Source organism: Oncorhynchus gorbuscha, linkage group LG07 (assembly GCF_021184085.1).
Source record: "Oncorhynchus gorbuscha isolate QuinsamMale2020 ecotype Even-year linkage group LG07, OgorEven_v1.0, whole genome shotgun sequence".
In the NCBI taxonomy this organism is placed as follows: Eukaryota; Metazoa; Chordata; class Actinopteri; order Salmoniformes; family Salmonidae; genus Oncorhynchus; species Oncorhynchus gorbuscha.
Window position 1 is genome coordinate 67,568,456 of NC_060179.1, and position 18,878 is coordinate 67,587,333.

At 41.6% G+C, this 18,878-nt stretch overlaps 1 protein-coding gene across 6 annotated transcripts; it reads left to right on the forward strand.

The window, feature by feature from the left end:
* The first annotated feature begins 2,399 nt into the window (after positions 1-2,399).
* Positions 2,400-17,344, forward strand: map3k21 (mitogen-activated protein kinase kinase kinase 21). Of its 6 annotated transcripts, none has more exons than XM_046357278.1 (12): positions 2,400-2,812; positions 3,106-4,099; positions 9,791-9,971; positions 11,055-11,203; positions 11,543-11,718; positions 13,554-13,794; positions 14,272-14,388; positions 14,590-14,694; positions 15,255-15,405; positions 15,488-15,585; positions 15,690-16,454; positions 16,580-17,344. In XM_046357278.1, the coding sequence occupies exons 2-12, from the start codon at positions 3,325-3,327 to the stop codon at positions 16,957-16,959; spliced, it is 3,138 nt and encodes a 1,045-aa protein (XP_046213234.1). In that variant the 5' UTR covers positions 2,400-2,812; positions 3,106-3,324; the 3' UTR covers positions 16,960-17,344. The 6 variants fall into 6 exon arrangements, with proteins under 6 accessions (XP_046213234.1, XP_046213235.1, XP_046213233.1 ...); XM_046357279.1 differs by having other exon boundaries at positions 3,117-4,099; XM_046357277.1 differs by having other exon boundaries at positions 2,400-4,099.
* Positions 17,345-18,878: the final 1,534 nt, after the last annotated feature.

Sequence of the window (18,878 nt, forward strand, 5' to 3'; positions counted from 1 at the left end):
CTACGGTCAAGTGCCTTCCCGAGGCAACCTGCAGTTTGTTATCGAGTCTCCAGTCAGTTCTCGTGATTACGAGTGAAATTGTTTTTATGCTTTATTTACCGCTCCGATTTGTCTAGGAGTATTGCTATTTCCTTAAACTGGATTAAAGACTCTGTTTTCGCCAAGTCGCTTTTGGGTCCTCATTCACCTGCACAACATTTGCTTTCTAATAATCATAATCTTTTCCTCAAAGAAGTTCATGAATTTATCACTGCTAAAGTGAAAGTCATCCTCTCTTGGGGAATGCTGCTTTTTATTTAGCTTTGCGACAGTATCAAAAAGGAATTTCGGATTGTTCTTATTTTCCTCAATTAAGTTAGAAAAATAGGATGATCGAGCAGCAGTAAGGGCTCTTCGGTACTACACGGTACTGTCTTTCCAAGCTAGTCGGAAGACTTCCAGTTTGGTGTGGCGCCATTTCCGTTCCAATTTTCTGGAAGCTTGCTTCAGAGCTCGGGTATTTTCTGTGTACCAGGGAGCTAGTTTCTTATGAGAAATGTTTTTAGTTTTCAGGGGTGCAACTGCATCTAGGGTATTGCGCAAGGTTAAATTGAGTTCCTCAGTTTGGTGGTTAACTGATTTTTGTCCTCTGGCGTCCTTGGGTAGACAGAGGGAATCTGGAAGGACATCAAGGAATCTTTGTGTTGTCTGTGAATTTATAGCACAACTTTTGATGTTCCTTGGTTGGGGTCTGAGCAGATTATTTGTTGCAATTGCAAACGTAATAAAATAGTGGTCCGATAGTCCAGGATTATGAGGAAAAACATTAAGATCCACAACATTTATTCCATGGGACAAAACTAGGTCCAGCGTATGACTGTGACAGTGAGTGGGTCCAGAGACATGTTGGACAAAACCCACTGAGTCAATGATGGCTCCGAAAGCCTTTTGGAGTGGGTCTGTGGACTTTTCCATGTGAATATTAAAGTCACCAAAGATTAGAATATTATCTGCTATGACTACAAGGTCCGATAGGAATTCAGGGAACTCAGTGATGAACGCTGTATATGGCCCAGGAGGCCTGTAAACAGTAGCTATAAAAAGTGATTGAGTAGGCTGCATAGATTTCATGACTAGAAGCTCAAAAGACGAAAACGTCATTATTTTTTTTGTAAATTGAAATTTGCTATCGTAAATGTTAGCAACACCTCCGCCTTTGCGGGATGCACAGGGGATATGGTCACTAGTGTAGCCAGGAGGTGAGGCCAAATTTAACACAGTAAATTCATCAGGCTTAAGCCATGTTTCAGTCAGGCCAATCACATCAAGATTATGATCAGTGATTAGTTCATTGACTATAATTGCCTTTGAAGTAAGGGATCTAACATTAAGTAGCCCTATTTTGAGATGTGAGGTATCATGATCTCTTTCAATAATGACAGGAATGGAGGTGGTCTTTATCCTAGTGAGATTGCTAAGGCGAACACCGCCATGTTTAGTTTTGTCCAACCTAGGTCGAGGCACAGACACGGTCTCAATGGTGATAGCTGAGCTGACTACACTGACTGTGCTCGTATCAGACTCCACTATGCTGGCAGGCTGGCTAACAGCCTGCTGCCTGGCCTGCACCCTATTTCATTGTGGAGCTAGAGGAGTTAGAGCCCTGTCTATGTTGGTAGATAAGATGAGAGCACCCTTCACAAGTAATAGTTCAAAAAGATTGTCTTAAAAGGTTAATAAATAGGCCTTATGGAAAACTCGAGCCAAAGATTAGGCAGAGACAAATTTAAAATGATAATAGTGAATCTTTAATACATATGAGCAGCTGGAAGGTAGATCCCCCTCTGATCGCAGTCAGGGAAAGAGCTTGAAGAATAAATGGTTACATGTCCCTGAAATAGTGGAAGGTGATAATACTATCATATTGTTTACACAACAGTCCTTTTATACAAGCAACAGTTCAAGAACACAGTATTAGTGTTGGGGTGTAGGACTCTATGAAATGCATAACATCACAGTCCAACACAAAACAATAAGATAACCCTTGAGAAGTTACAACAGCTCCCCCCAATTCTGCCATAACATCCTAGACAGTATTTACAGTTAATTATATGCCTAGCTTATAGACAAACATGAATGTAGGCTAGTTTATGTATAATTAATCAACAGTTATATCTGTTTGGTTGAAGTTGTGATTGTCCTGTTGGTGGTCATGAGATAATGGTTTTACACATGGCAGCAATGTAATTCATTATTACTGCTGTCATCAATAATATGGCATAATATGCCATCACTGCGCGCACTCTTCTGCACACGGAGGCTCCTCCTCTTGTTTTCCTGTAGAGACACCCATGTCACGTGAGGGGAAATCCACCAATCTGCGTGTTCAAGAGCTAAACTGGAGCGAGCGAGAAAACTTTCCAACAGGACCAGCCCGCTGCTCAGGCAGCCCAGTGTGTGTGTAGTAAGAGCGATATCGGGGGCCGTGCAGATTGTTCTGAGGAAAGTTGATGGAACGTTTCGGATCCTAGCGAATCATTAAAACGCAACAAAACTTCGTATTGTTGGCTACACGAGGATTCATACTGACAAGACATTAGCTGCATTTATATTCAAACTTTTTAAAGTGTCAATGGGCTGACGACCTAAGCTAGCTAGCGTAACGAATGGGCTAGCTAACTAAAGGTTTGGAGAGCGATTAAACTAACGTTAGCTAAACTTGCCAGCTAAAAGTTAGATGAAAACGTAACTCGGCTACCAACAATGATATAGCTACTACTGTTGGCGTATGTTTCTGGTGTTAAACCCAAGTTTATTTCGACTGAATGTGCAGGTAACGTTACTATTTTGCCACTTAAACTTCATAGCCTGCTAGATAATTCAGGAGCTAACGTTAGCACAGCTACTGTAGGTATGTTTTTTTTTTAGTTACTAAACTAGCTAGCAGTAATTGGGGGTTATTTTTCACTGTCCGTAGTGGAACTGGGTCAACGTCCACGTACACCCTGATAAGTAGGTAGCTACATAAATGTGCCTTTTTCTTTAAAACTAGCGTAACTTTATAGGTGACTAGCTAGCTAGTCTTAACACTAACTAGGTAATGTTACTAGCTAACTTAATGAATAGTTACGTTTCAGAAGTTGATCCACAACTAAACTTGACCAGAGTGGCGACGTGGAGGAAAGTGGCAAACGTGTCTTACCAGGACATTGGAATACCATGTTGGGACCGTCTTGACCATTTGTGAAATCGTTCTGAACGATTCACGAGCATTCCAATGAGTGTAGAGGTCGTTTGATTTTGCAGCTGCTTTGCACCCTATGGTTCTGCTACAGACACCGAGAAATGGATGTTTCCAAGGCTGGTTTCCCAAACGATGAGGGGCGACCGAAAGACACTGGAGAGCATGACTGGACAGATTCCCCCAACGCAAGAGCTTGGGCTCATTCTGCTCCTCTTTCCCGGTCGCTGTGGACGGCTGTGTTTGACTATGGAAGTACTGGAGAAGACGAACTTAGTCTGCGGCGGGGGGACGTGGTTGAGGTCCTCTCGAAGGATGCTGCGATCTCGGGAGATGAAGGATGGTGGACGGGTAAAATTCACCACCGAGTTGGGATTTTCCCTGCGAATTATGTTACTTATCAACCTGCAATTTACAGACTTCCTGACGGTAGCACTGTAGGGGTGCGGGAGCGTCCGAGTACTCCCGTGCAAATAGATTTTAGTGAACTCGTTTTAGAGGAAATAATTGGTGTCGGGGGATTCGGTAAAGTTTACCGAGGGGCATGGAAGGACCAAGAGGTTGCTGTAAAGGCAGCCCGACAGGATCCTGACGAAGACATTACTGCAACTTCGGATGGTGTTAAACAAGAGGCCAAGCTCTTCTCCATGCTACAACATCCCAATATAATAAAACTTGAAGGTGTCTGTCTTGAGGAGCCAAACCTTTGCTTGGTGATGGAATATGCTCGTGGAGGGACTCTTAACCGGGCTTTGACAGGCCGGAGGATACCCCCACACATTCTTGTCAACTGGGCTGTTCAAATCGCCAGGGGCATGCACTACTTACACGAGGAGGCTGTTGTGCCCATTATTCACCGTGACCTGAAATCCTGTAACAGTAAGCAACATATCAATATTACCATCTGCTCAAAATAACCACCCATCACTTTTCAGAACAGATGAGAATCTGAGCATGGCCATAGGAATGGTCAACAATCTCCTCTACCAATTAAAACATTACCCTAAAGCTCTTGAATACACTTTTACTATCATTGTAAAACTGACAAACATATTTCCTAGCATCAAGAAATGTTGGGTTTTGCACATTGTCTGATTAGGAAAGCTGCCTGGAATGCTATTGTAATGTTAGCTCAGCTGCTGTACTTAAACTTCAGGTGACACTGCATGCAAGTTGTAGATAGGCCTGCAACTGAGAGTTGAGGGTTGGCATTTGAAGGAATGATTTGTGGAACCCAGAGCAAGGTCTTCTCCGCCATGACTTTCCCTGTTCAAACTATCACACAAATTCTCTGAAACCCTCTTATGCTAATCCCACATTAATGATATGCTAGAACATGATGAGGATGATGGTCATATTAATTCACTAATCAATCAAACACCTGGCCACAGTGGCATGTTGAAAGATAACTATTGTCATACTTGTTGACACACAGTGAGCTCAAAGTATTGGGGCAGTGAAACATGTTTTGCCTCTACTCCAGCACTTTAGATTTGAAATTATACAATTAGAATGATGTTGAAGTGCAGACAATCAGCTTCAATTTGAGGGTATTTTCATCCATATTGGGTGAACCGTTTATAAATTATAGCACTCCCCCTCCCCCCATTTTAGAGGACTAAAAGTATTGGGTCAAATTTACTTAAGTGTATTAAAGTAGTCAAAAGTTTAGTATTTGATACCACATTAATAGCAGGCAGTTATTGCATCAAGCTTGTGACTTGACAAACTGTTTGTGGTTGTTTCCGATTATTTTGTGCCCAATAGCAATGGATGGTAAGTAATGTATTGTAATTTTAGAGTCACTTTTATTGTAAATAAGAAAATAGTATATTTTTAAACACTACATTCATGTGTATGCTACCATGATTATGGATAGTCCTGAATGAATCGTGAATAATGAGCTTGAAATTTACACGTACAAATATCATACCCCCCCAAAAAAAATGCCTCCCCTGATATTTTAATGGTGAGACATTAGCATATTTTGAGTATGTATTATTATTCACGATTGATTCAGGACTATCCGTAATCATGGTAGATTCCATATGAATGTAGAGGTGTTCACCCAATATGGTTGTAAATACCCTAAAATTAAAGCTGACAATCTGCATGTTAACCTCCATTTCAAATCCCAAGAACAGAGTACGGAGCTGAAACAAAATGAGAGCCCCAAAAGTATTGATACAGTATCTGTCCCATATTGCGTGATATAATTGAACGGAAACTCTGACAATACATTAAGTTAAAGGTGCAAAATGCAGAAATCGCTCTGCCATTTCCGGGTTGCTAAAATTATAATAGTTTGCCTAATTTCAGTTTGTTACAAAACAAGCAAGTGTAGAGAATCATCTTACCTTCTAAACCGCTGTGCAATATCTTTTCACTAAACAAAACGATTGTATTTTCAGCTGGGAAGCTGGTGTACAAAACCAAAATTAAGACACAAATATGAAACTTAACTGGAAGCATAGAAATAGTGCACATAGAACAGATTTACCCCTTCTTAGACTTGCTTTCATTGCGAATGACAGATCTATAACACATGTCTATGCTAATTTGGTCAGGTTGCCCAAAAAGTTACATATTACAGATTTAATTTAAGTTGGCCAAAGCAGTAATGTTTTACATTCTGACCCAAATACGTCTGCCTTTGGGAAGTGCAGAATCATTGCTGCTATGAAATTGCACCATCTCCGCATTCCATTAATTTCCACAGGCAACTTTCCCTCTCCCAACTGTCCTTTTCGGTCACCCCTATGAACTTCAGAGGCCTGTACAAGCAGCTGAGAGCTCTCCATCTGCTTGTCGTTCTGTTCGGCATGTGGCTGATCCTCAGAAACCCAGATCCTCTTCAGTGCATGTGAGAACCAGGCAGGGCCCTAAAGAAGGATCTTTGTATGCAGGGGGGGACCCTTGAGAGGATGTGAAGTAAGATCAATGTTTGCTCAGCTGGGGTCCCTAACCCCAACACCCCAGAAATATTGTCTCAAATTAAGCCCCTGATTTACTAAACACTCAACTTCAAACCATGTCATCAGTGTATGTGCTCCTAAATTACATGAGTGCTGTTACAATGTTGGAGCTCACAACTAATGATAATATGGTCATTTTCCTAAGCCTCTCATATTAGGCTTATATGGCCCGTGTGAAAATCAAACCCACAATCCCAGTGTTGCAAGAACCAACCCAAACTGAGCCACTAGAAAACATGAACATTCTAGAACTGACCCTTGCTACAGTTGGGTTTTAGGCATGTTTTTCAGTTGGTGAGAATATTTAGACTCAAACCTTGGTGGGGCTTTTGAGGCCTCTTGAGTCGTCCCTCTAAATAATGCATTCACATTTTTGAGTTTACTATGACTGTGTCTATGTACTTCAGAGTGAGACATCACCACTGTGTTGTGTGAAATATGATTCTGGCACAGTGTCCGCTCTGCGGTATACCGATAGTGGCTTGTCTTATCAGGTTCAGATTTCTCAGAAGGTGAACCTTGTTCGTCAATTCATTTAGCTGTATTTTTGTTTTCACCGGGGAATCCTACACGTGTCTATATAGTACTGTCAGATGTGGGGGTGTGGGCAAACCCAACCTCTTCCATTGAACAGCTATTCGGGTAGCACATGTTAAATGGACAATAGACACTGGCTCACACCCCACCCCCAAGCAGCACTGCACTGCTAACACAAGTTAGTATGTGTATCTTTCCACATTATTGTGACAGACAGCACTGGTAGCTTGCTGAATTTAATTGGGGGGAAATGTGTTTGTTTAAGGGGCTCACTAAATTTACCCACTGGGAACTATATACTTTCTGTTTAAACCAGTTACTTAGGACACCGGCCACAAATAAGGGAGCCCAGAGGGCAATTCATCTGTGGGATATTGTTGTGAATGTTTGTCTTGAGCATGTGTTGTAAGATGAGGCAAAATGCAGTGCACAAACTTTCACGACCCAACTACCTTCACCTTCAGAACTGATCAACCCACAATTTACTTGGTGTAGTACTACACACTGATTTGATCAATGATTATTTTAAGGGATTATCAAAAAGTCAGTGAAATTGTGTGTCTTTGTGTGTCTTAATCTTTTAATACCTCGGTCGAAGGAGGAATGCCGCTAATGAGGGGCAAAAGCTTAACATAAGTTTGCACAATGGAGTGGTCAAGCACTAGTTGCTAGGTGACAGCAGCCACAAGAATGCCCAGACTCCTGGGTCTGAAAGGCTTAATTTCATTATATTTAATCTCCACAACAGCTGCAACTTTTAAATTCTTCAAAGAATTTTTTTTTACGAGAGGTTATTCCTTCTTGCTGATTGGAGCTGGAGAGCAGAGAGGTACTGTAGATGGACGCAATGTTCATTGGCAGGCAGTGCAGAGCACACTGAAACTTGGCCTCTTGCCAGCCCTCATAACACTTTAATTTTGTAGTTTCGGGCACAGAGATGCAAAGGTTAAAGAATGTCAAGAATCTCGCTCCAGAATGGAGGTAACAATAGTGCCCTGTTGGAGTGCACACAGTGTTATTTTGTGTATCCAAGTCATGGCTATTTTTGCATCTAGCGCTCAAGTTTACACCCTAACCTATACAATTGTTACTGTAAATGCCCTTACAGAGGAGGGTTTAAGTAAGCTAAGCATTACTATAGATTGCAAGGAAACTTTTTGTTTTACTTCCCTGCAATTAACCACAATAATGAGTAGTTCGCTTACTGTAGTTTTTTTTCTGAAAGTAGAACTGGAAAAGCTTTGAGTATTTTTTTTATTATTGCCACCAAAGAACTGCCTATTATCCGGCATCTTGAATAGCCCAACAGCTGGAGAAAACCTGACTGACTCAACCCAGTGATCTGTCTACAAATTATCACCTTCAGCTGGTACCTTTTTAAGGCTAACTCTTTTGTTTATATAGTGTGGTAGAAACACAAGGGAAATGGTCTGAAAAAGAACAGGGGGAAAGACATTTTTCTCAGTGCCACCCAGGCCTATGCCCAAATAGACCAACTATAGGTCTAGTCTATGTTAGAAATACTCAACAAATTGTTTTTTAAAGATGGTCTAGTCCTTTAGGCTGTGGTTTGCTCCCCTCCCTGCTACTGAATCATGTTAATTACTATGGCAGAGCTCAGGTTCCGACATCCACATCTGAGGAAACTCCTTTAAAGGCCTGAAATGTGCCATGGGCGTCTCACTGAAATACAGCCTATGTCAACCCGACTTGTATTCAGAGGTTTGGACCAGCATTCAGGGTAAGGTTAGCATTAGTATATCATGTCATCAGGGAGGCTGTTATCAATGAACATACCACTTTTCTGTATCCTGTTCGGGAAAAATATAGAGTTATGTCGGGTAACTAGCCTAATCAGAATTTATAGAATCATGAACAATGAGATGAAACCGCTTAATTTTATTGGCTCTCATTAAGCCAGAAAAACCTGTTTTGAAATGGAATGCCAAATGTCACATTTAGGAATAGGCCTAGTTTCTTCCTATAAGCCTACTTGAATATTGTACCACTCTAAGGAACATATTTAAATCTAAAATGAAGGCTGTTGCTATGTCAGTTACAGTATATTTATCTTCTACAAATAACACACAAATAAGGACAAAAATAATCTTACACTGCCATAGCTCTCCACAATATTGTTGCTATCCTTGTCCACTGTGATTTTGTTACATTACCCTCCAGATGTAGCCTATGTTGTGTGCTTTGTCACCCTCTCATTTGGCAAGTCAGTGACTGTGAGCTGGCAGTAGAGTCAAGGTCTCTTCTGGCTGTCCTTATCTACTTTATGCTCTATTCTGGAGTAGATTATTATTAACATTCCGGGCATGGGAAAGTTAAAAGTGTTCCCTTGTAAAATTAAATATGTGTTGTAGTTTTTAGATAATGGTGTTTTGTTAGCTTGGCCAAGTTTGATATGGAGGAGTCAAGGACAGAATGAGCTGATATCTGACTTTCAGGCAACCACCCCCAGTCTTAGAGACTGTTACACATTCTAATAATATAAATAATTCTCTTTAATCAACAGGTGTCCGAACCTGGGGTGAATGCCAATGTTAATAGGTTCTTAATAAGTAGAAGGTGGCACACCTGCCAAAGTAAACAATGGCCTCCCTTCTTCAGCTAGGCCTATAGTCTTGGTACAGTATGTAATATCCATATTGTCTATATGTCCATGAGGAAGAATGTCTTCTAAAATAGAGGAGTATTAATCGGGTTTCACTGCATATTTATATTGTTTGAATCGCACAAAGTGCTTTATATTCTTCTTTAAATAAAGCAAAAATTGCAGTCCTCTGAGAACACTTCATACTGTTTCTAGCCTATTCATTCAGTTAAAGGGTGTTGTGTTCGGTTTTGCCTTACAGACAGGTTCTGTATGTATCAGTATAAAGAATGTTTAAGACCTGGGGACAGATCTATTATAATGCTGTCATCTTGAAAAAGCCGAACACACGCCCATGAAAAAGCAGATTTTTAAAAATGTGTTTTTACACCTAGAAGATATCCCATTGTGTGTCGCCAAACCAACCCTCTCCTCTGTCCTCTACTTTTTACCTAGTTTTGTTGCTTGAAAAAATTGAGAACGATGACATTGGAAGGAAGACTTTGAAGATCACAGACTTTGGCCTAGCCAGAGAGTGGCACAACACCACCAAGATGAGTGCTGCTGGCACGTACTCATGGATGGCCCCCGAAGTCATCAAGTCCTCCCTCTTCTCCAAAGGCAGCGATGTCTGGAGGTAAAAAAAATAACAGCACGCTCCTTCTACTCTCTGTTCCAAACACAGTCAGACTGGAATCAATAGGGTTTTGAGGAAATTATGATTTGGAAAGGTGGCACCATGATACTCCTTTAATTTTAAGACATTTAGAAACATTTGTAACCGGCCTATTTCTGATAAGTGTTTTCCCGTGTTTCTACACCTGCATTGCTTTCTGTTTGGGGTTTTAGGCTGGGTTTCTGTACAGCACTTTGAGATATCAGCTGATGTAATATATATATATATATACACACATTTGTATATATATATATATATACACATTAATTTATATATAAATATATATACATTTGTATATATATATATCTATATACAAATATATATATATATATATATATACATTTGTATATATATATACATTTGTATGTATATATATATACATTTGTATATATATATAATGTATATATATATATATATATACATTTGTATATATATACATTTGTATATATATATATATATACATTTGTATATATATATAATTATATATATATATATATACATTTGTATGTATGTATGTATGTATGTATGTATGTATGTATGTATGTATGTATGTATGTATGTATGTATGTATGTATGTATGTATGTATGTATGTATGTATGTATGTATGTATGTATGTATGTATATACATACATATATATACATATATATACATTTGATTTGTTATTTTGTTTAAACCAAAACTGTTTTATCAGGTAACTTTCTGTACTACTACTATGTGCAGTATAGCCTACAGTGGCCCTGAACACCCTCCATTGGTAGCTACAATCTGATGCATCAGGAGCTAACATTAATTTCATGAAAGATGATTACTGTAGGCTTGGTGCTTAATCTCAACAGGATCATTTGTGTTTGCACTGTACAGGTAAAAAAAACATTTTACTGCCATTATTTAGTATTCAACATGTCCATTATTCAAGAACAAGTTCCTCTAAACAGCAGGTTTAAGCACAACAAGAAAGGTTTAGGCAATGTGAATTTGAGTGTTAAAATAGTGTTATAATATTAGGACATTGTGCTCACTGTATCTGTGTTCTCTCTACTAGTTATGGGGTCCTGTTATGGGAGTTGCTGACAGGAGAGGTACCTTACCGTGGGATTGATGGGCTGGCTGTGGCCTATGGTGTGGCTGTCAACAAGTTAACCCTCCCTATTCCATCCACCTGCCCAGAACCCTTCGCCAAGCTCATGGAAGGTGCTCTCACCAAGTCCGACCATCCATCTGTTCCCATTTTTTAAGAACTCATGTTGCCTGAAGTACATTCGTAGGATAATACATTCTCATTCCAGGACATTTGTGTGTGTATTTGGTCGCTGGTTAGGGCACTTAACCCTAATTTGCTCCAGGGTGCCGTACTACTATGTCTGACCCTGTAAAACAACCCATTTCACTGCACCTATATGGTGTATGTGACAATAAATCATATATACTTCAAAATAATTATAATAATTACATCACACAACTAGATATTGGTATTGATTTAGTTCCAGAACATTGATCCCAATCTTGGTTCCACATTGTTGTTTATCTCAGAGTGCTGGGAGCAGGACCCCCACATCCGGCCGTCGTTTGCCTCCATCCTGGAGCAGCTGACAGCCATAGAGGAGGCGGTGATGGCCACTATGCCCCAAGACTCCTTCCACTCCATGCAGGAGGACTGGAGGGTGGAGATCCAGGAGATGTTTGACGAGCTCAGGACAAAGGAGAAGGTACAGGTTTAGGAGCTTAATTTGATCACTCTTTTGTTACTGTGACAATGTAGGTCAAATTAAGACCATACATCTGTAATAACAGCAAGTGTCACATCCCTCCCCATATGCCTTCGTTCATTTGATCAGTGTAGGGTCATGTAATCTCAAACATAATGCCGTGATGTGAATCGTGAGAGGCACTATGTCAGCACTCGGGAAACAGTGCGAGATGTTGTGCAATGTATTTAGAATTTTCACTAAGTACATTTGTCCTGTTTTATAATTTACTCATCCTTTGTTGCTTCATTAAGTAGGTAAGGTGTATAGCTCAAGTATAAACTGAGAAGTATAAGGTTAGAAGCGGTTGGAAGGCAGCTGTGCAATAAACCTGTAGTTAAGGAAATGCTATAATTTGAATGGTTAATTTCTGGGAGCGAGCTAATCTTGTCTAACAAAATAAGGTATTAGTGTTAATGGTTTAAAGTATTTCCCCTTGTTATTATGACAAGCTGCTTCCTTTAGTCCCTCCTCTTATATCAAATGGGATTTGTAATTGCTGTATCAAATGCGCTTTCATGTAAATTCAGCTGAATTGTTAAGCAGCAAACTTGGAAAATTACGAAATATGTCAAACCTCTCCCAGGGATTGTCTAGCATGTCAATTCTTCATGTTATTTCCCCATACGACACCGGTTCATTTCATTACCTCCTAAAAGGTAACAGAAGCACATTGGAGAACAAGTTATTGTACTGAAACTTGACCACAAGAAATGTACAGAGGTACAATTGTGTGTGTGTTTGTGTGTTATTGTTCCTCCAGTGTGAGTTTCTACATTCCATTGTTAAAGGTTGCATATGATCTAAAACACTTATCCATCTATATTTCTGAGGGACCATAAGTCTAAACCTACTGTAGGTATAATGAGGTTCAGCTTTCTTCTAAAACTTCAGTGACGTTTTTTGCCGGACGTATATAGGGCTATTGTTTCAGTTATTGTTTCAGTTATTTTTAACACAAATTATTATGTAGTTTTTCAACATTACAAGTTGCAATGTTGTTACACAACATAAATCTAATTTTCACTTCAGTGAGTTTGTAAAGCTGCTTTGCAGAAGTAATTCATTAAGGATTATTCCGTTTTATGAGAGGAACCTAAACAAAATCAAGAACATGAAATGCAAATGCTGCCCTGTAGAGGAGATCAACTGATTTTGTTAACCCTAATCATTTGCAACCTAGTTGACAATCAAGCATTGGCAGCCTCTTAGCCAGGCAGTCCAATGCCTCTCTACCACTCTGTAGCTGTGCCTCAGCAACTGAGGGGCCCCCTTTAGCTTGTGGTCTTTGGCTATGTCATCGCTTCCCCACACACCACAAGGTCTCTGCAAAGCTCCATGAAGCCAGTTGGGATTTACAACCTGTGAGTGCTGGCCAGCCTCTCTTAAAAGAGCTCTCCTTCACTCAGGGCTCTGCTCCAGGGCACTGATCACTGCTATGCTGCAGATTTACCTTTGTTATTTGCAAAGGTAAATTTGTAAACAAGGAAGGTATTTGTGAATTATTTTTAGCAAAAATGATAGAAGGGATAAGGAAATAATGTCCTGTCTAGAACCTGTCGATGTGGAAAATTTTCCAGGGTTTCCCCTATCATTGTATTGCAGAGGTGGGCACGCCTGCCTATCGCTGTCCCTTCCTCCCTCCTCCTCCTTGGCTTCGTTTGGTCTCAATTTATAATTTTGTTACTTTGGGCGAGTCGTGCACCCCACCGAATGAAACATGTAGGGGGAAAAACTATATTATACAGAGTTGTCTGTCATGTGACCCTCCTACATGTGCTCCTTCCTTCCATTAGGAGCTGCGTTCGCGTGAGGAGGAGCTGACGCGTGCGGCGCTGCAGCAGAAGTCCCACGAGGAGCTGCTGAAGAGGAGGGAGCAGCAGCTGGCGGAGCGGGAGATCAACGTGCTGGAGAGGGAACTCAACATCCTCATCTTCCAGCTCAACAAGGACAAGCCCAACGTCAAGAAGAGGAAGGGCAAGTTCAAACGCAGCCGCCTCAAACTCAAGGACGGCAACCGCATCAGCCTGCCGTCAGGTGGGTCTTTCTGACTTGTCGAGATTGTCTGTCTTTAAGTCAATGTTATCTTCAAGTTGAGAAAAAAAGTTCAACAAATTTTACATCAATGGTAATCTCGGACACCCAGAACAAAAATGTTGCGTTATTTGTTCAAATGCTCAATTAGGTTCTGTCTTTCTCATAGATGTATGAGGTAAGATATTAACCAGACTAAAAAAGTCTCCACCCCCCTAAATGGAAACTCTCAGCCAAAAAAGTGTTCCACTTAAAATCAAAGCTGCAAATCCCGCCCCACCTCACCCAAATCATCTCAAAATTACCAGTGATGGAAAACCAAAGCACCGGAACTAGTGTTGTTCGTTAGTCATCGCATCCCAGTCTTTTGACAGACATTACGATACCATTTATGTTGCGTAGTCTGTCCACTAGAGATTACACGAATGGTAAAAGCTAAACAAGTGACCAACCACCCTTGCCTGTGTCTCTGTTTTCTAGATTTCCAGCACAAGATCACGGTTCAGGCGTCACCCTCCATGGACAAGAGGAGGAGTCTGAACAGCTCCAGCCCCCCCAGCAGCCCCACACTCATACCCCGCCTCCGGGCCATCCAGTGTAAGTGCACCTTAGACAATCAATCCACATACTGCATTAACACAGGAACACGACAGACCTGGGTTAAATGCATAACAAAACAATGTAACTATCAAATAAAGTATTTTTTTGTGTGCTTCATTGTGGCATAGCTGTTATGACTGGGTAAGCTTCCCTCTCCAAATGCTGATGTGGTTCTGCGTGAATGTTTTCTCCCTCTAGTGTGTGCCCGCATTGACAGTATTCGAAGGGGCAGTATGTATGTGTATCACCAGGATGTGGATATCACCAGTGAGTGCCAGCCCTCTACTGGGTTTAGGAAGAAAGGCAAGCAACTGTGGCATTGTTGGGATGTGGCCGCTGTCTGTGCACCGGCTAACGTGTTTCTCAACTGCTAAAGTTCTAACAACGGGCTACCAGCTGCTGCCTGTGTGCTTCTGGCTACTAAGACAACTTGATGGACTATCATCATCGCTGATTTTTCCTCTGAAAATCCCAGGGTGTTTCAGGGTTTTTACTACTACTACTAATAATATGGGTTTGCTTCGAAATGAAGAACACGTTGGGATGCGTCAGAGGCTGTTTGTAACCTGTAATGTTTATCACAGAAGGTGTTTTTTTTTGTTTGCAACCCAACCTGTTCTTGAAATATCGACATCAAAATACTGGGTCTTTTTGATTTCCTAACCAGTGTTCAGCTGCAGGGATTATATTTCTTATTGCGGTGGAGGTTGTCTTCTCAAATAATCCAGTCCTCTAATTGCTTAGCTACTCAGGTGTTTGAAGACTAATATATCTGCTGTTGGCCTGGACTCTCACAGAGATTTGTCACTGGGGCATTGGAGTACTCTGCCAGTTGTTGACTGATGTTCGCTCCTTCATCACAGTGACTCTGGACGAGAGCAACAGGACATGGGGACGAAGCCCCATCTACAAGCCGGAGGAGTTTGATGACGTCAAGAAGGGGATTAAGAAGAAGGGGCGAACGTGGGGACCGAGCTCCGTTCAGACCAAGGAGCGGGGAAACTGTGCTGAAAGGTACAGGACATTAGTGTTTCTTTCCATCTCCGTTCAGTATTTCTGGTGTGGGTTGTTTGATGAAACTGACTTGTCCTGGCAGAGTGAGGCCACTGTCTGATGGAAACAACCCCTGGTCCACCAGTCTGGTGAAGTCCCAGAAGTCCGTTCCATTGGCTGCATTGTTTGCAGAGCAGCAAGGTGAGAGAAATCTGTTTTCTAATATAATCAAATACAACAATACCATTTCTTAGTCCCTGTCAAAAGCTTATCAATGACTATTTGTCTCTGTCCTTCATGTTTAGGGACCAATAAAGATGAGATATGCTCACCAGATAGCTCGGACAACAGCAAACCAAAGCAACTGAAGTTCCCCAATCAGTTCTACATCGATCTACCTCTGTGGAAGGATGAGCAGCAGCAGGGGGGTGAGGGGACGGCAGGAGGCTGCCCTGGGGAAGGCCTGGAGGACCCCAGCACCACCTCAGCCAGCTCCACCAGCACCACCCCCCAGCACACCCCCACCAACAGTCTGAAGAGGGCCTCAGCTCGCCGCCGGACAGATACCGTGCTTTACGTCTGTGCCTCAATGCTGGCCTCGGTGGGGCTGGGCTTCGACCTGCGTGACACGCTCAAGGCCCCACCGGGAGACGACCCTGAGCCCCAGCCCAGCGTGGAGAAGAAGAAGAAAGAGGGTCTGTTTCAGCGCGCCACACGCTTCCGCCGCAGCACCAGCCCCCCTTGTGGCCGTTCCTCTCGCAAGGAGGAAGCAGCCTTATCCTTGTCGGCGGGCTCCCAAGGCCCTGTCAACCTCATCTCCATGTCCTCCATCTCAGAGTGCAACTCCACCAAGTGCCTCCTGCAGTCGGACGTGGAGGGGCCTGAGCCCATCCCTGTGAAGGAGGTAGACCCCAGAGCACAGCCCAACAGCGGCTCCCAGCCACAGGGTCCGGGCAGCAGGACTCAAGCTGAGGTCGAGCACCTCCCCCAGCCTGCAGCCCCAGAGCAGACTCCGCCTCAAAGCATGGGCTCCATCCTCCGAAGGAAGAACTCGTCTGTCGTTCAGGACAGTGAGTGAAAGTGACAGACAGGACTGTATAATGCAGTAATGTTGTTTAATGCTGTGAGGTGACACCACTGTACAACTGCGCCCAGAACTGTTGCAATGAAACTGACTGTTAATTTATTTCCACAGCTAATGGTACATCTGGCTGTCACACGACCTCGTCAGGACAATGTTCCACCACGACCTCTCGGGAGGAGACCCCTGAGAGAGCAGCCAGTGGGGAGACTGTTGCTTCCAGACCCCGGCCTTTGTCCCTCCGTGGCAAACCCCACTCCTGGGGTCTCTTGAGGGGCCAAAACAAGAGCTACTCCCTGGGCCACTACTCTGGTGAGAAGAGCGCCAGGAGCCTCAACATCGTCCTCTCTTCCGCTGAGGTCAAGATGGACTGCTCTCTGCTTGACATGGACACGGAGGGGCAGAAACGTGACTGCACCGTGCCCCTCTGCCGAATTCAGAGCAGCCCCAGCCGCCCCTCCGTCTTCGAACTAGAGAAAAAGTTCTTGTCATAGCAGATATAAGCTGCCTTATTACCAGGGTACCAGAGCAGAATCTTTAACGTTTGAGTTGGATCAACAACTCTTATTTGACATTCCAGGGCATTCCACTGCCCTCATGTTTTTTAACCTGAATGTGGGCCACTGCTGCTTGATGATACCTGTGCTTTTTGATTTATATCTGTAATATTTTGATAGGTAATTTAATATTGGGGGAAAAAACATATTTCAATAGCATCAGGTTGATTGAACACATTCCATTTTTTGTTGCAAAAATGGTGCCATTTCTGCACACACACTGGTTTGGAACGTGGCATCAAGTTAGAAAATGATGCGTACTTTAAAATGTCAAACAATGTTCATTTGCTTTTGTCTATAAATATATTTTTCTCCAATTTGATTTAATGCTGGTTATTATTTTGTTTTCTATTGATTTTGTTCATCGATTCTATTTTATAGATGCCACAGTGTTTATTTTAGGACAAGTTCTGTCCAATGTCAGAGGTAATATTGAATGTCTTTGGCTCATCTTTGACTTCTGTCTGGAAGTCAACATGTGGCTCAACTGACAGATGTAGAGTAACAGTGCAACCAACAACACTGGAGATCCTAGTCTCAACACTGAAACACTAAGCAAGGCCTGGTCAGCCACTACCTTACCACTATACGACTACACAAGCGTTACAAACAACTGAACCAGTACCACTACTGTACAGACTATTCAGCATTATTCGCTGCTATGTTTTTTGTGGAATATGACCATTTGGCTCGAAACCAATTCACATGGGGGCTTAGTCTACCTAGCTTCCTGTGCAAACACTATTTTGAATAACAAAGAAATTGTGATTGGATGGGGGGAAAGTATGAAGGTGTTTTATTTGGCTCATCATAAATGTATATTCTGTATGAATGGTTATTACAGTATTGATTATTTCACAACTTTGTTCCTAAAGATGGAATGACATTTTGAAAAAACATATTCCAATACTTGTTTGAGTATCAGATGCAGTATTCCTTAGCTTTTTGTTAATATGAAAATGATTGTTGACAGGAACCGCCTTTTTGATGCACCTAGACTATTCAAGTTGTTATCGTCTAAATATTTAGTCCCATGCAAGTCATCAGTACCGAGCAACATGTAAAACTGTCCTGTAAATATCCAACGTACAGTGTTTTTGTTTTTCCCATTTATACAGTTTATCTCCTTTTGTAGTACTGTTTTAAATCTTGAGTACTTCTCTTTATTTAAATCAACATTCCTAACAGTACATCCCAGTCAGCTGTTGAAGTCAGTACAACTGGAAGAATATCTTATTTTTTTTAAATGAAACACTGCCTTTGAGATCACATTGTCATAGCTAGATAATTTATGGGGTCCTTGCTATATCCTGACATGTTATGCCTGCCATTAATACAACAACTTTGATAAGGATTTCTTTTTCATACTTTTTATTAGCATCGTGTGTGCTGTGCTTGGGAGAAGAACAGTGCAAGAGAGAGACAGACATTTACAGATCTTTAGTTATTTATTTTTTTGAAACTTGTTTTATCACATTTTGTTCACACCGCAGAATCCCAGCGCTGTTTTATCCCCATATTAACAATCACAGGCTTTAAGTAATACATCAGTTGACCTCAACCTTCTTTTATACTTGAACCACTTCAAGAATGGCCGATTAGCATGATAGGTCTTTCAACCAGCATGAATCCTCAGAAACCCCCCACGTTCTTTCTGGAAATGTAAATCAACTCAAGACGACCATACTAAACCAATCTGAACGAATACCTTCAGAAAGTATTTACACCCCTTGACTTTTTCAAAAATGTTTAGTCAATTTAAAATGGGTTCAATTGAAATTGTGTCACTGGCCTTACACCCAATACCATGTTTTTTTAGAAATGTTTACAAATTAATTAAATATGAAAAGCTGAAA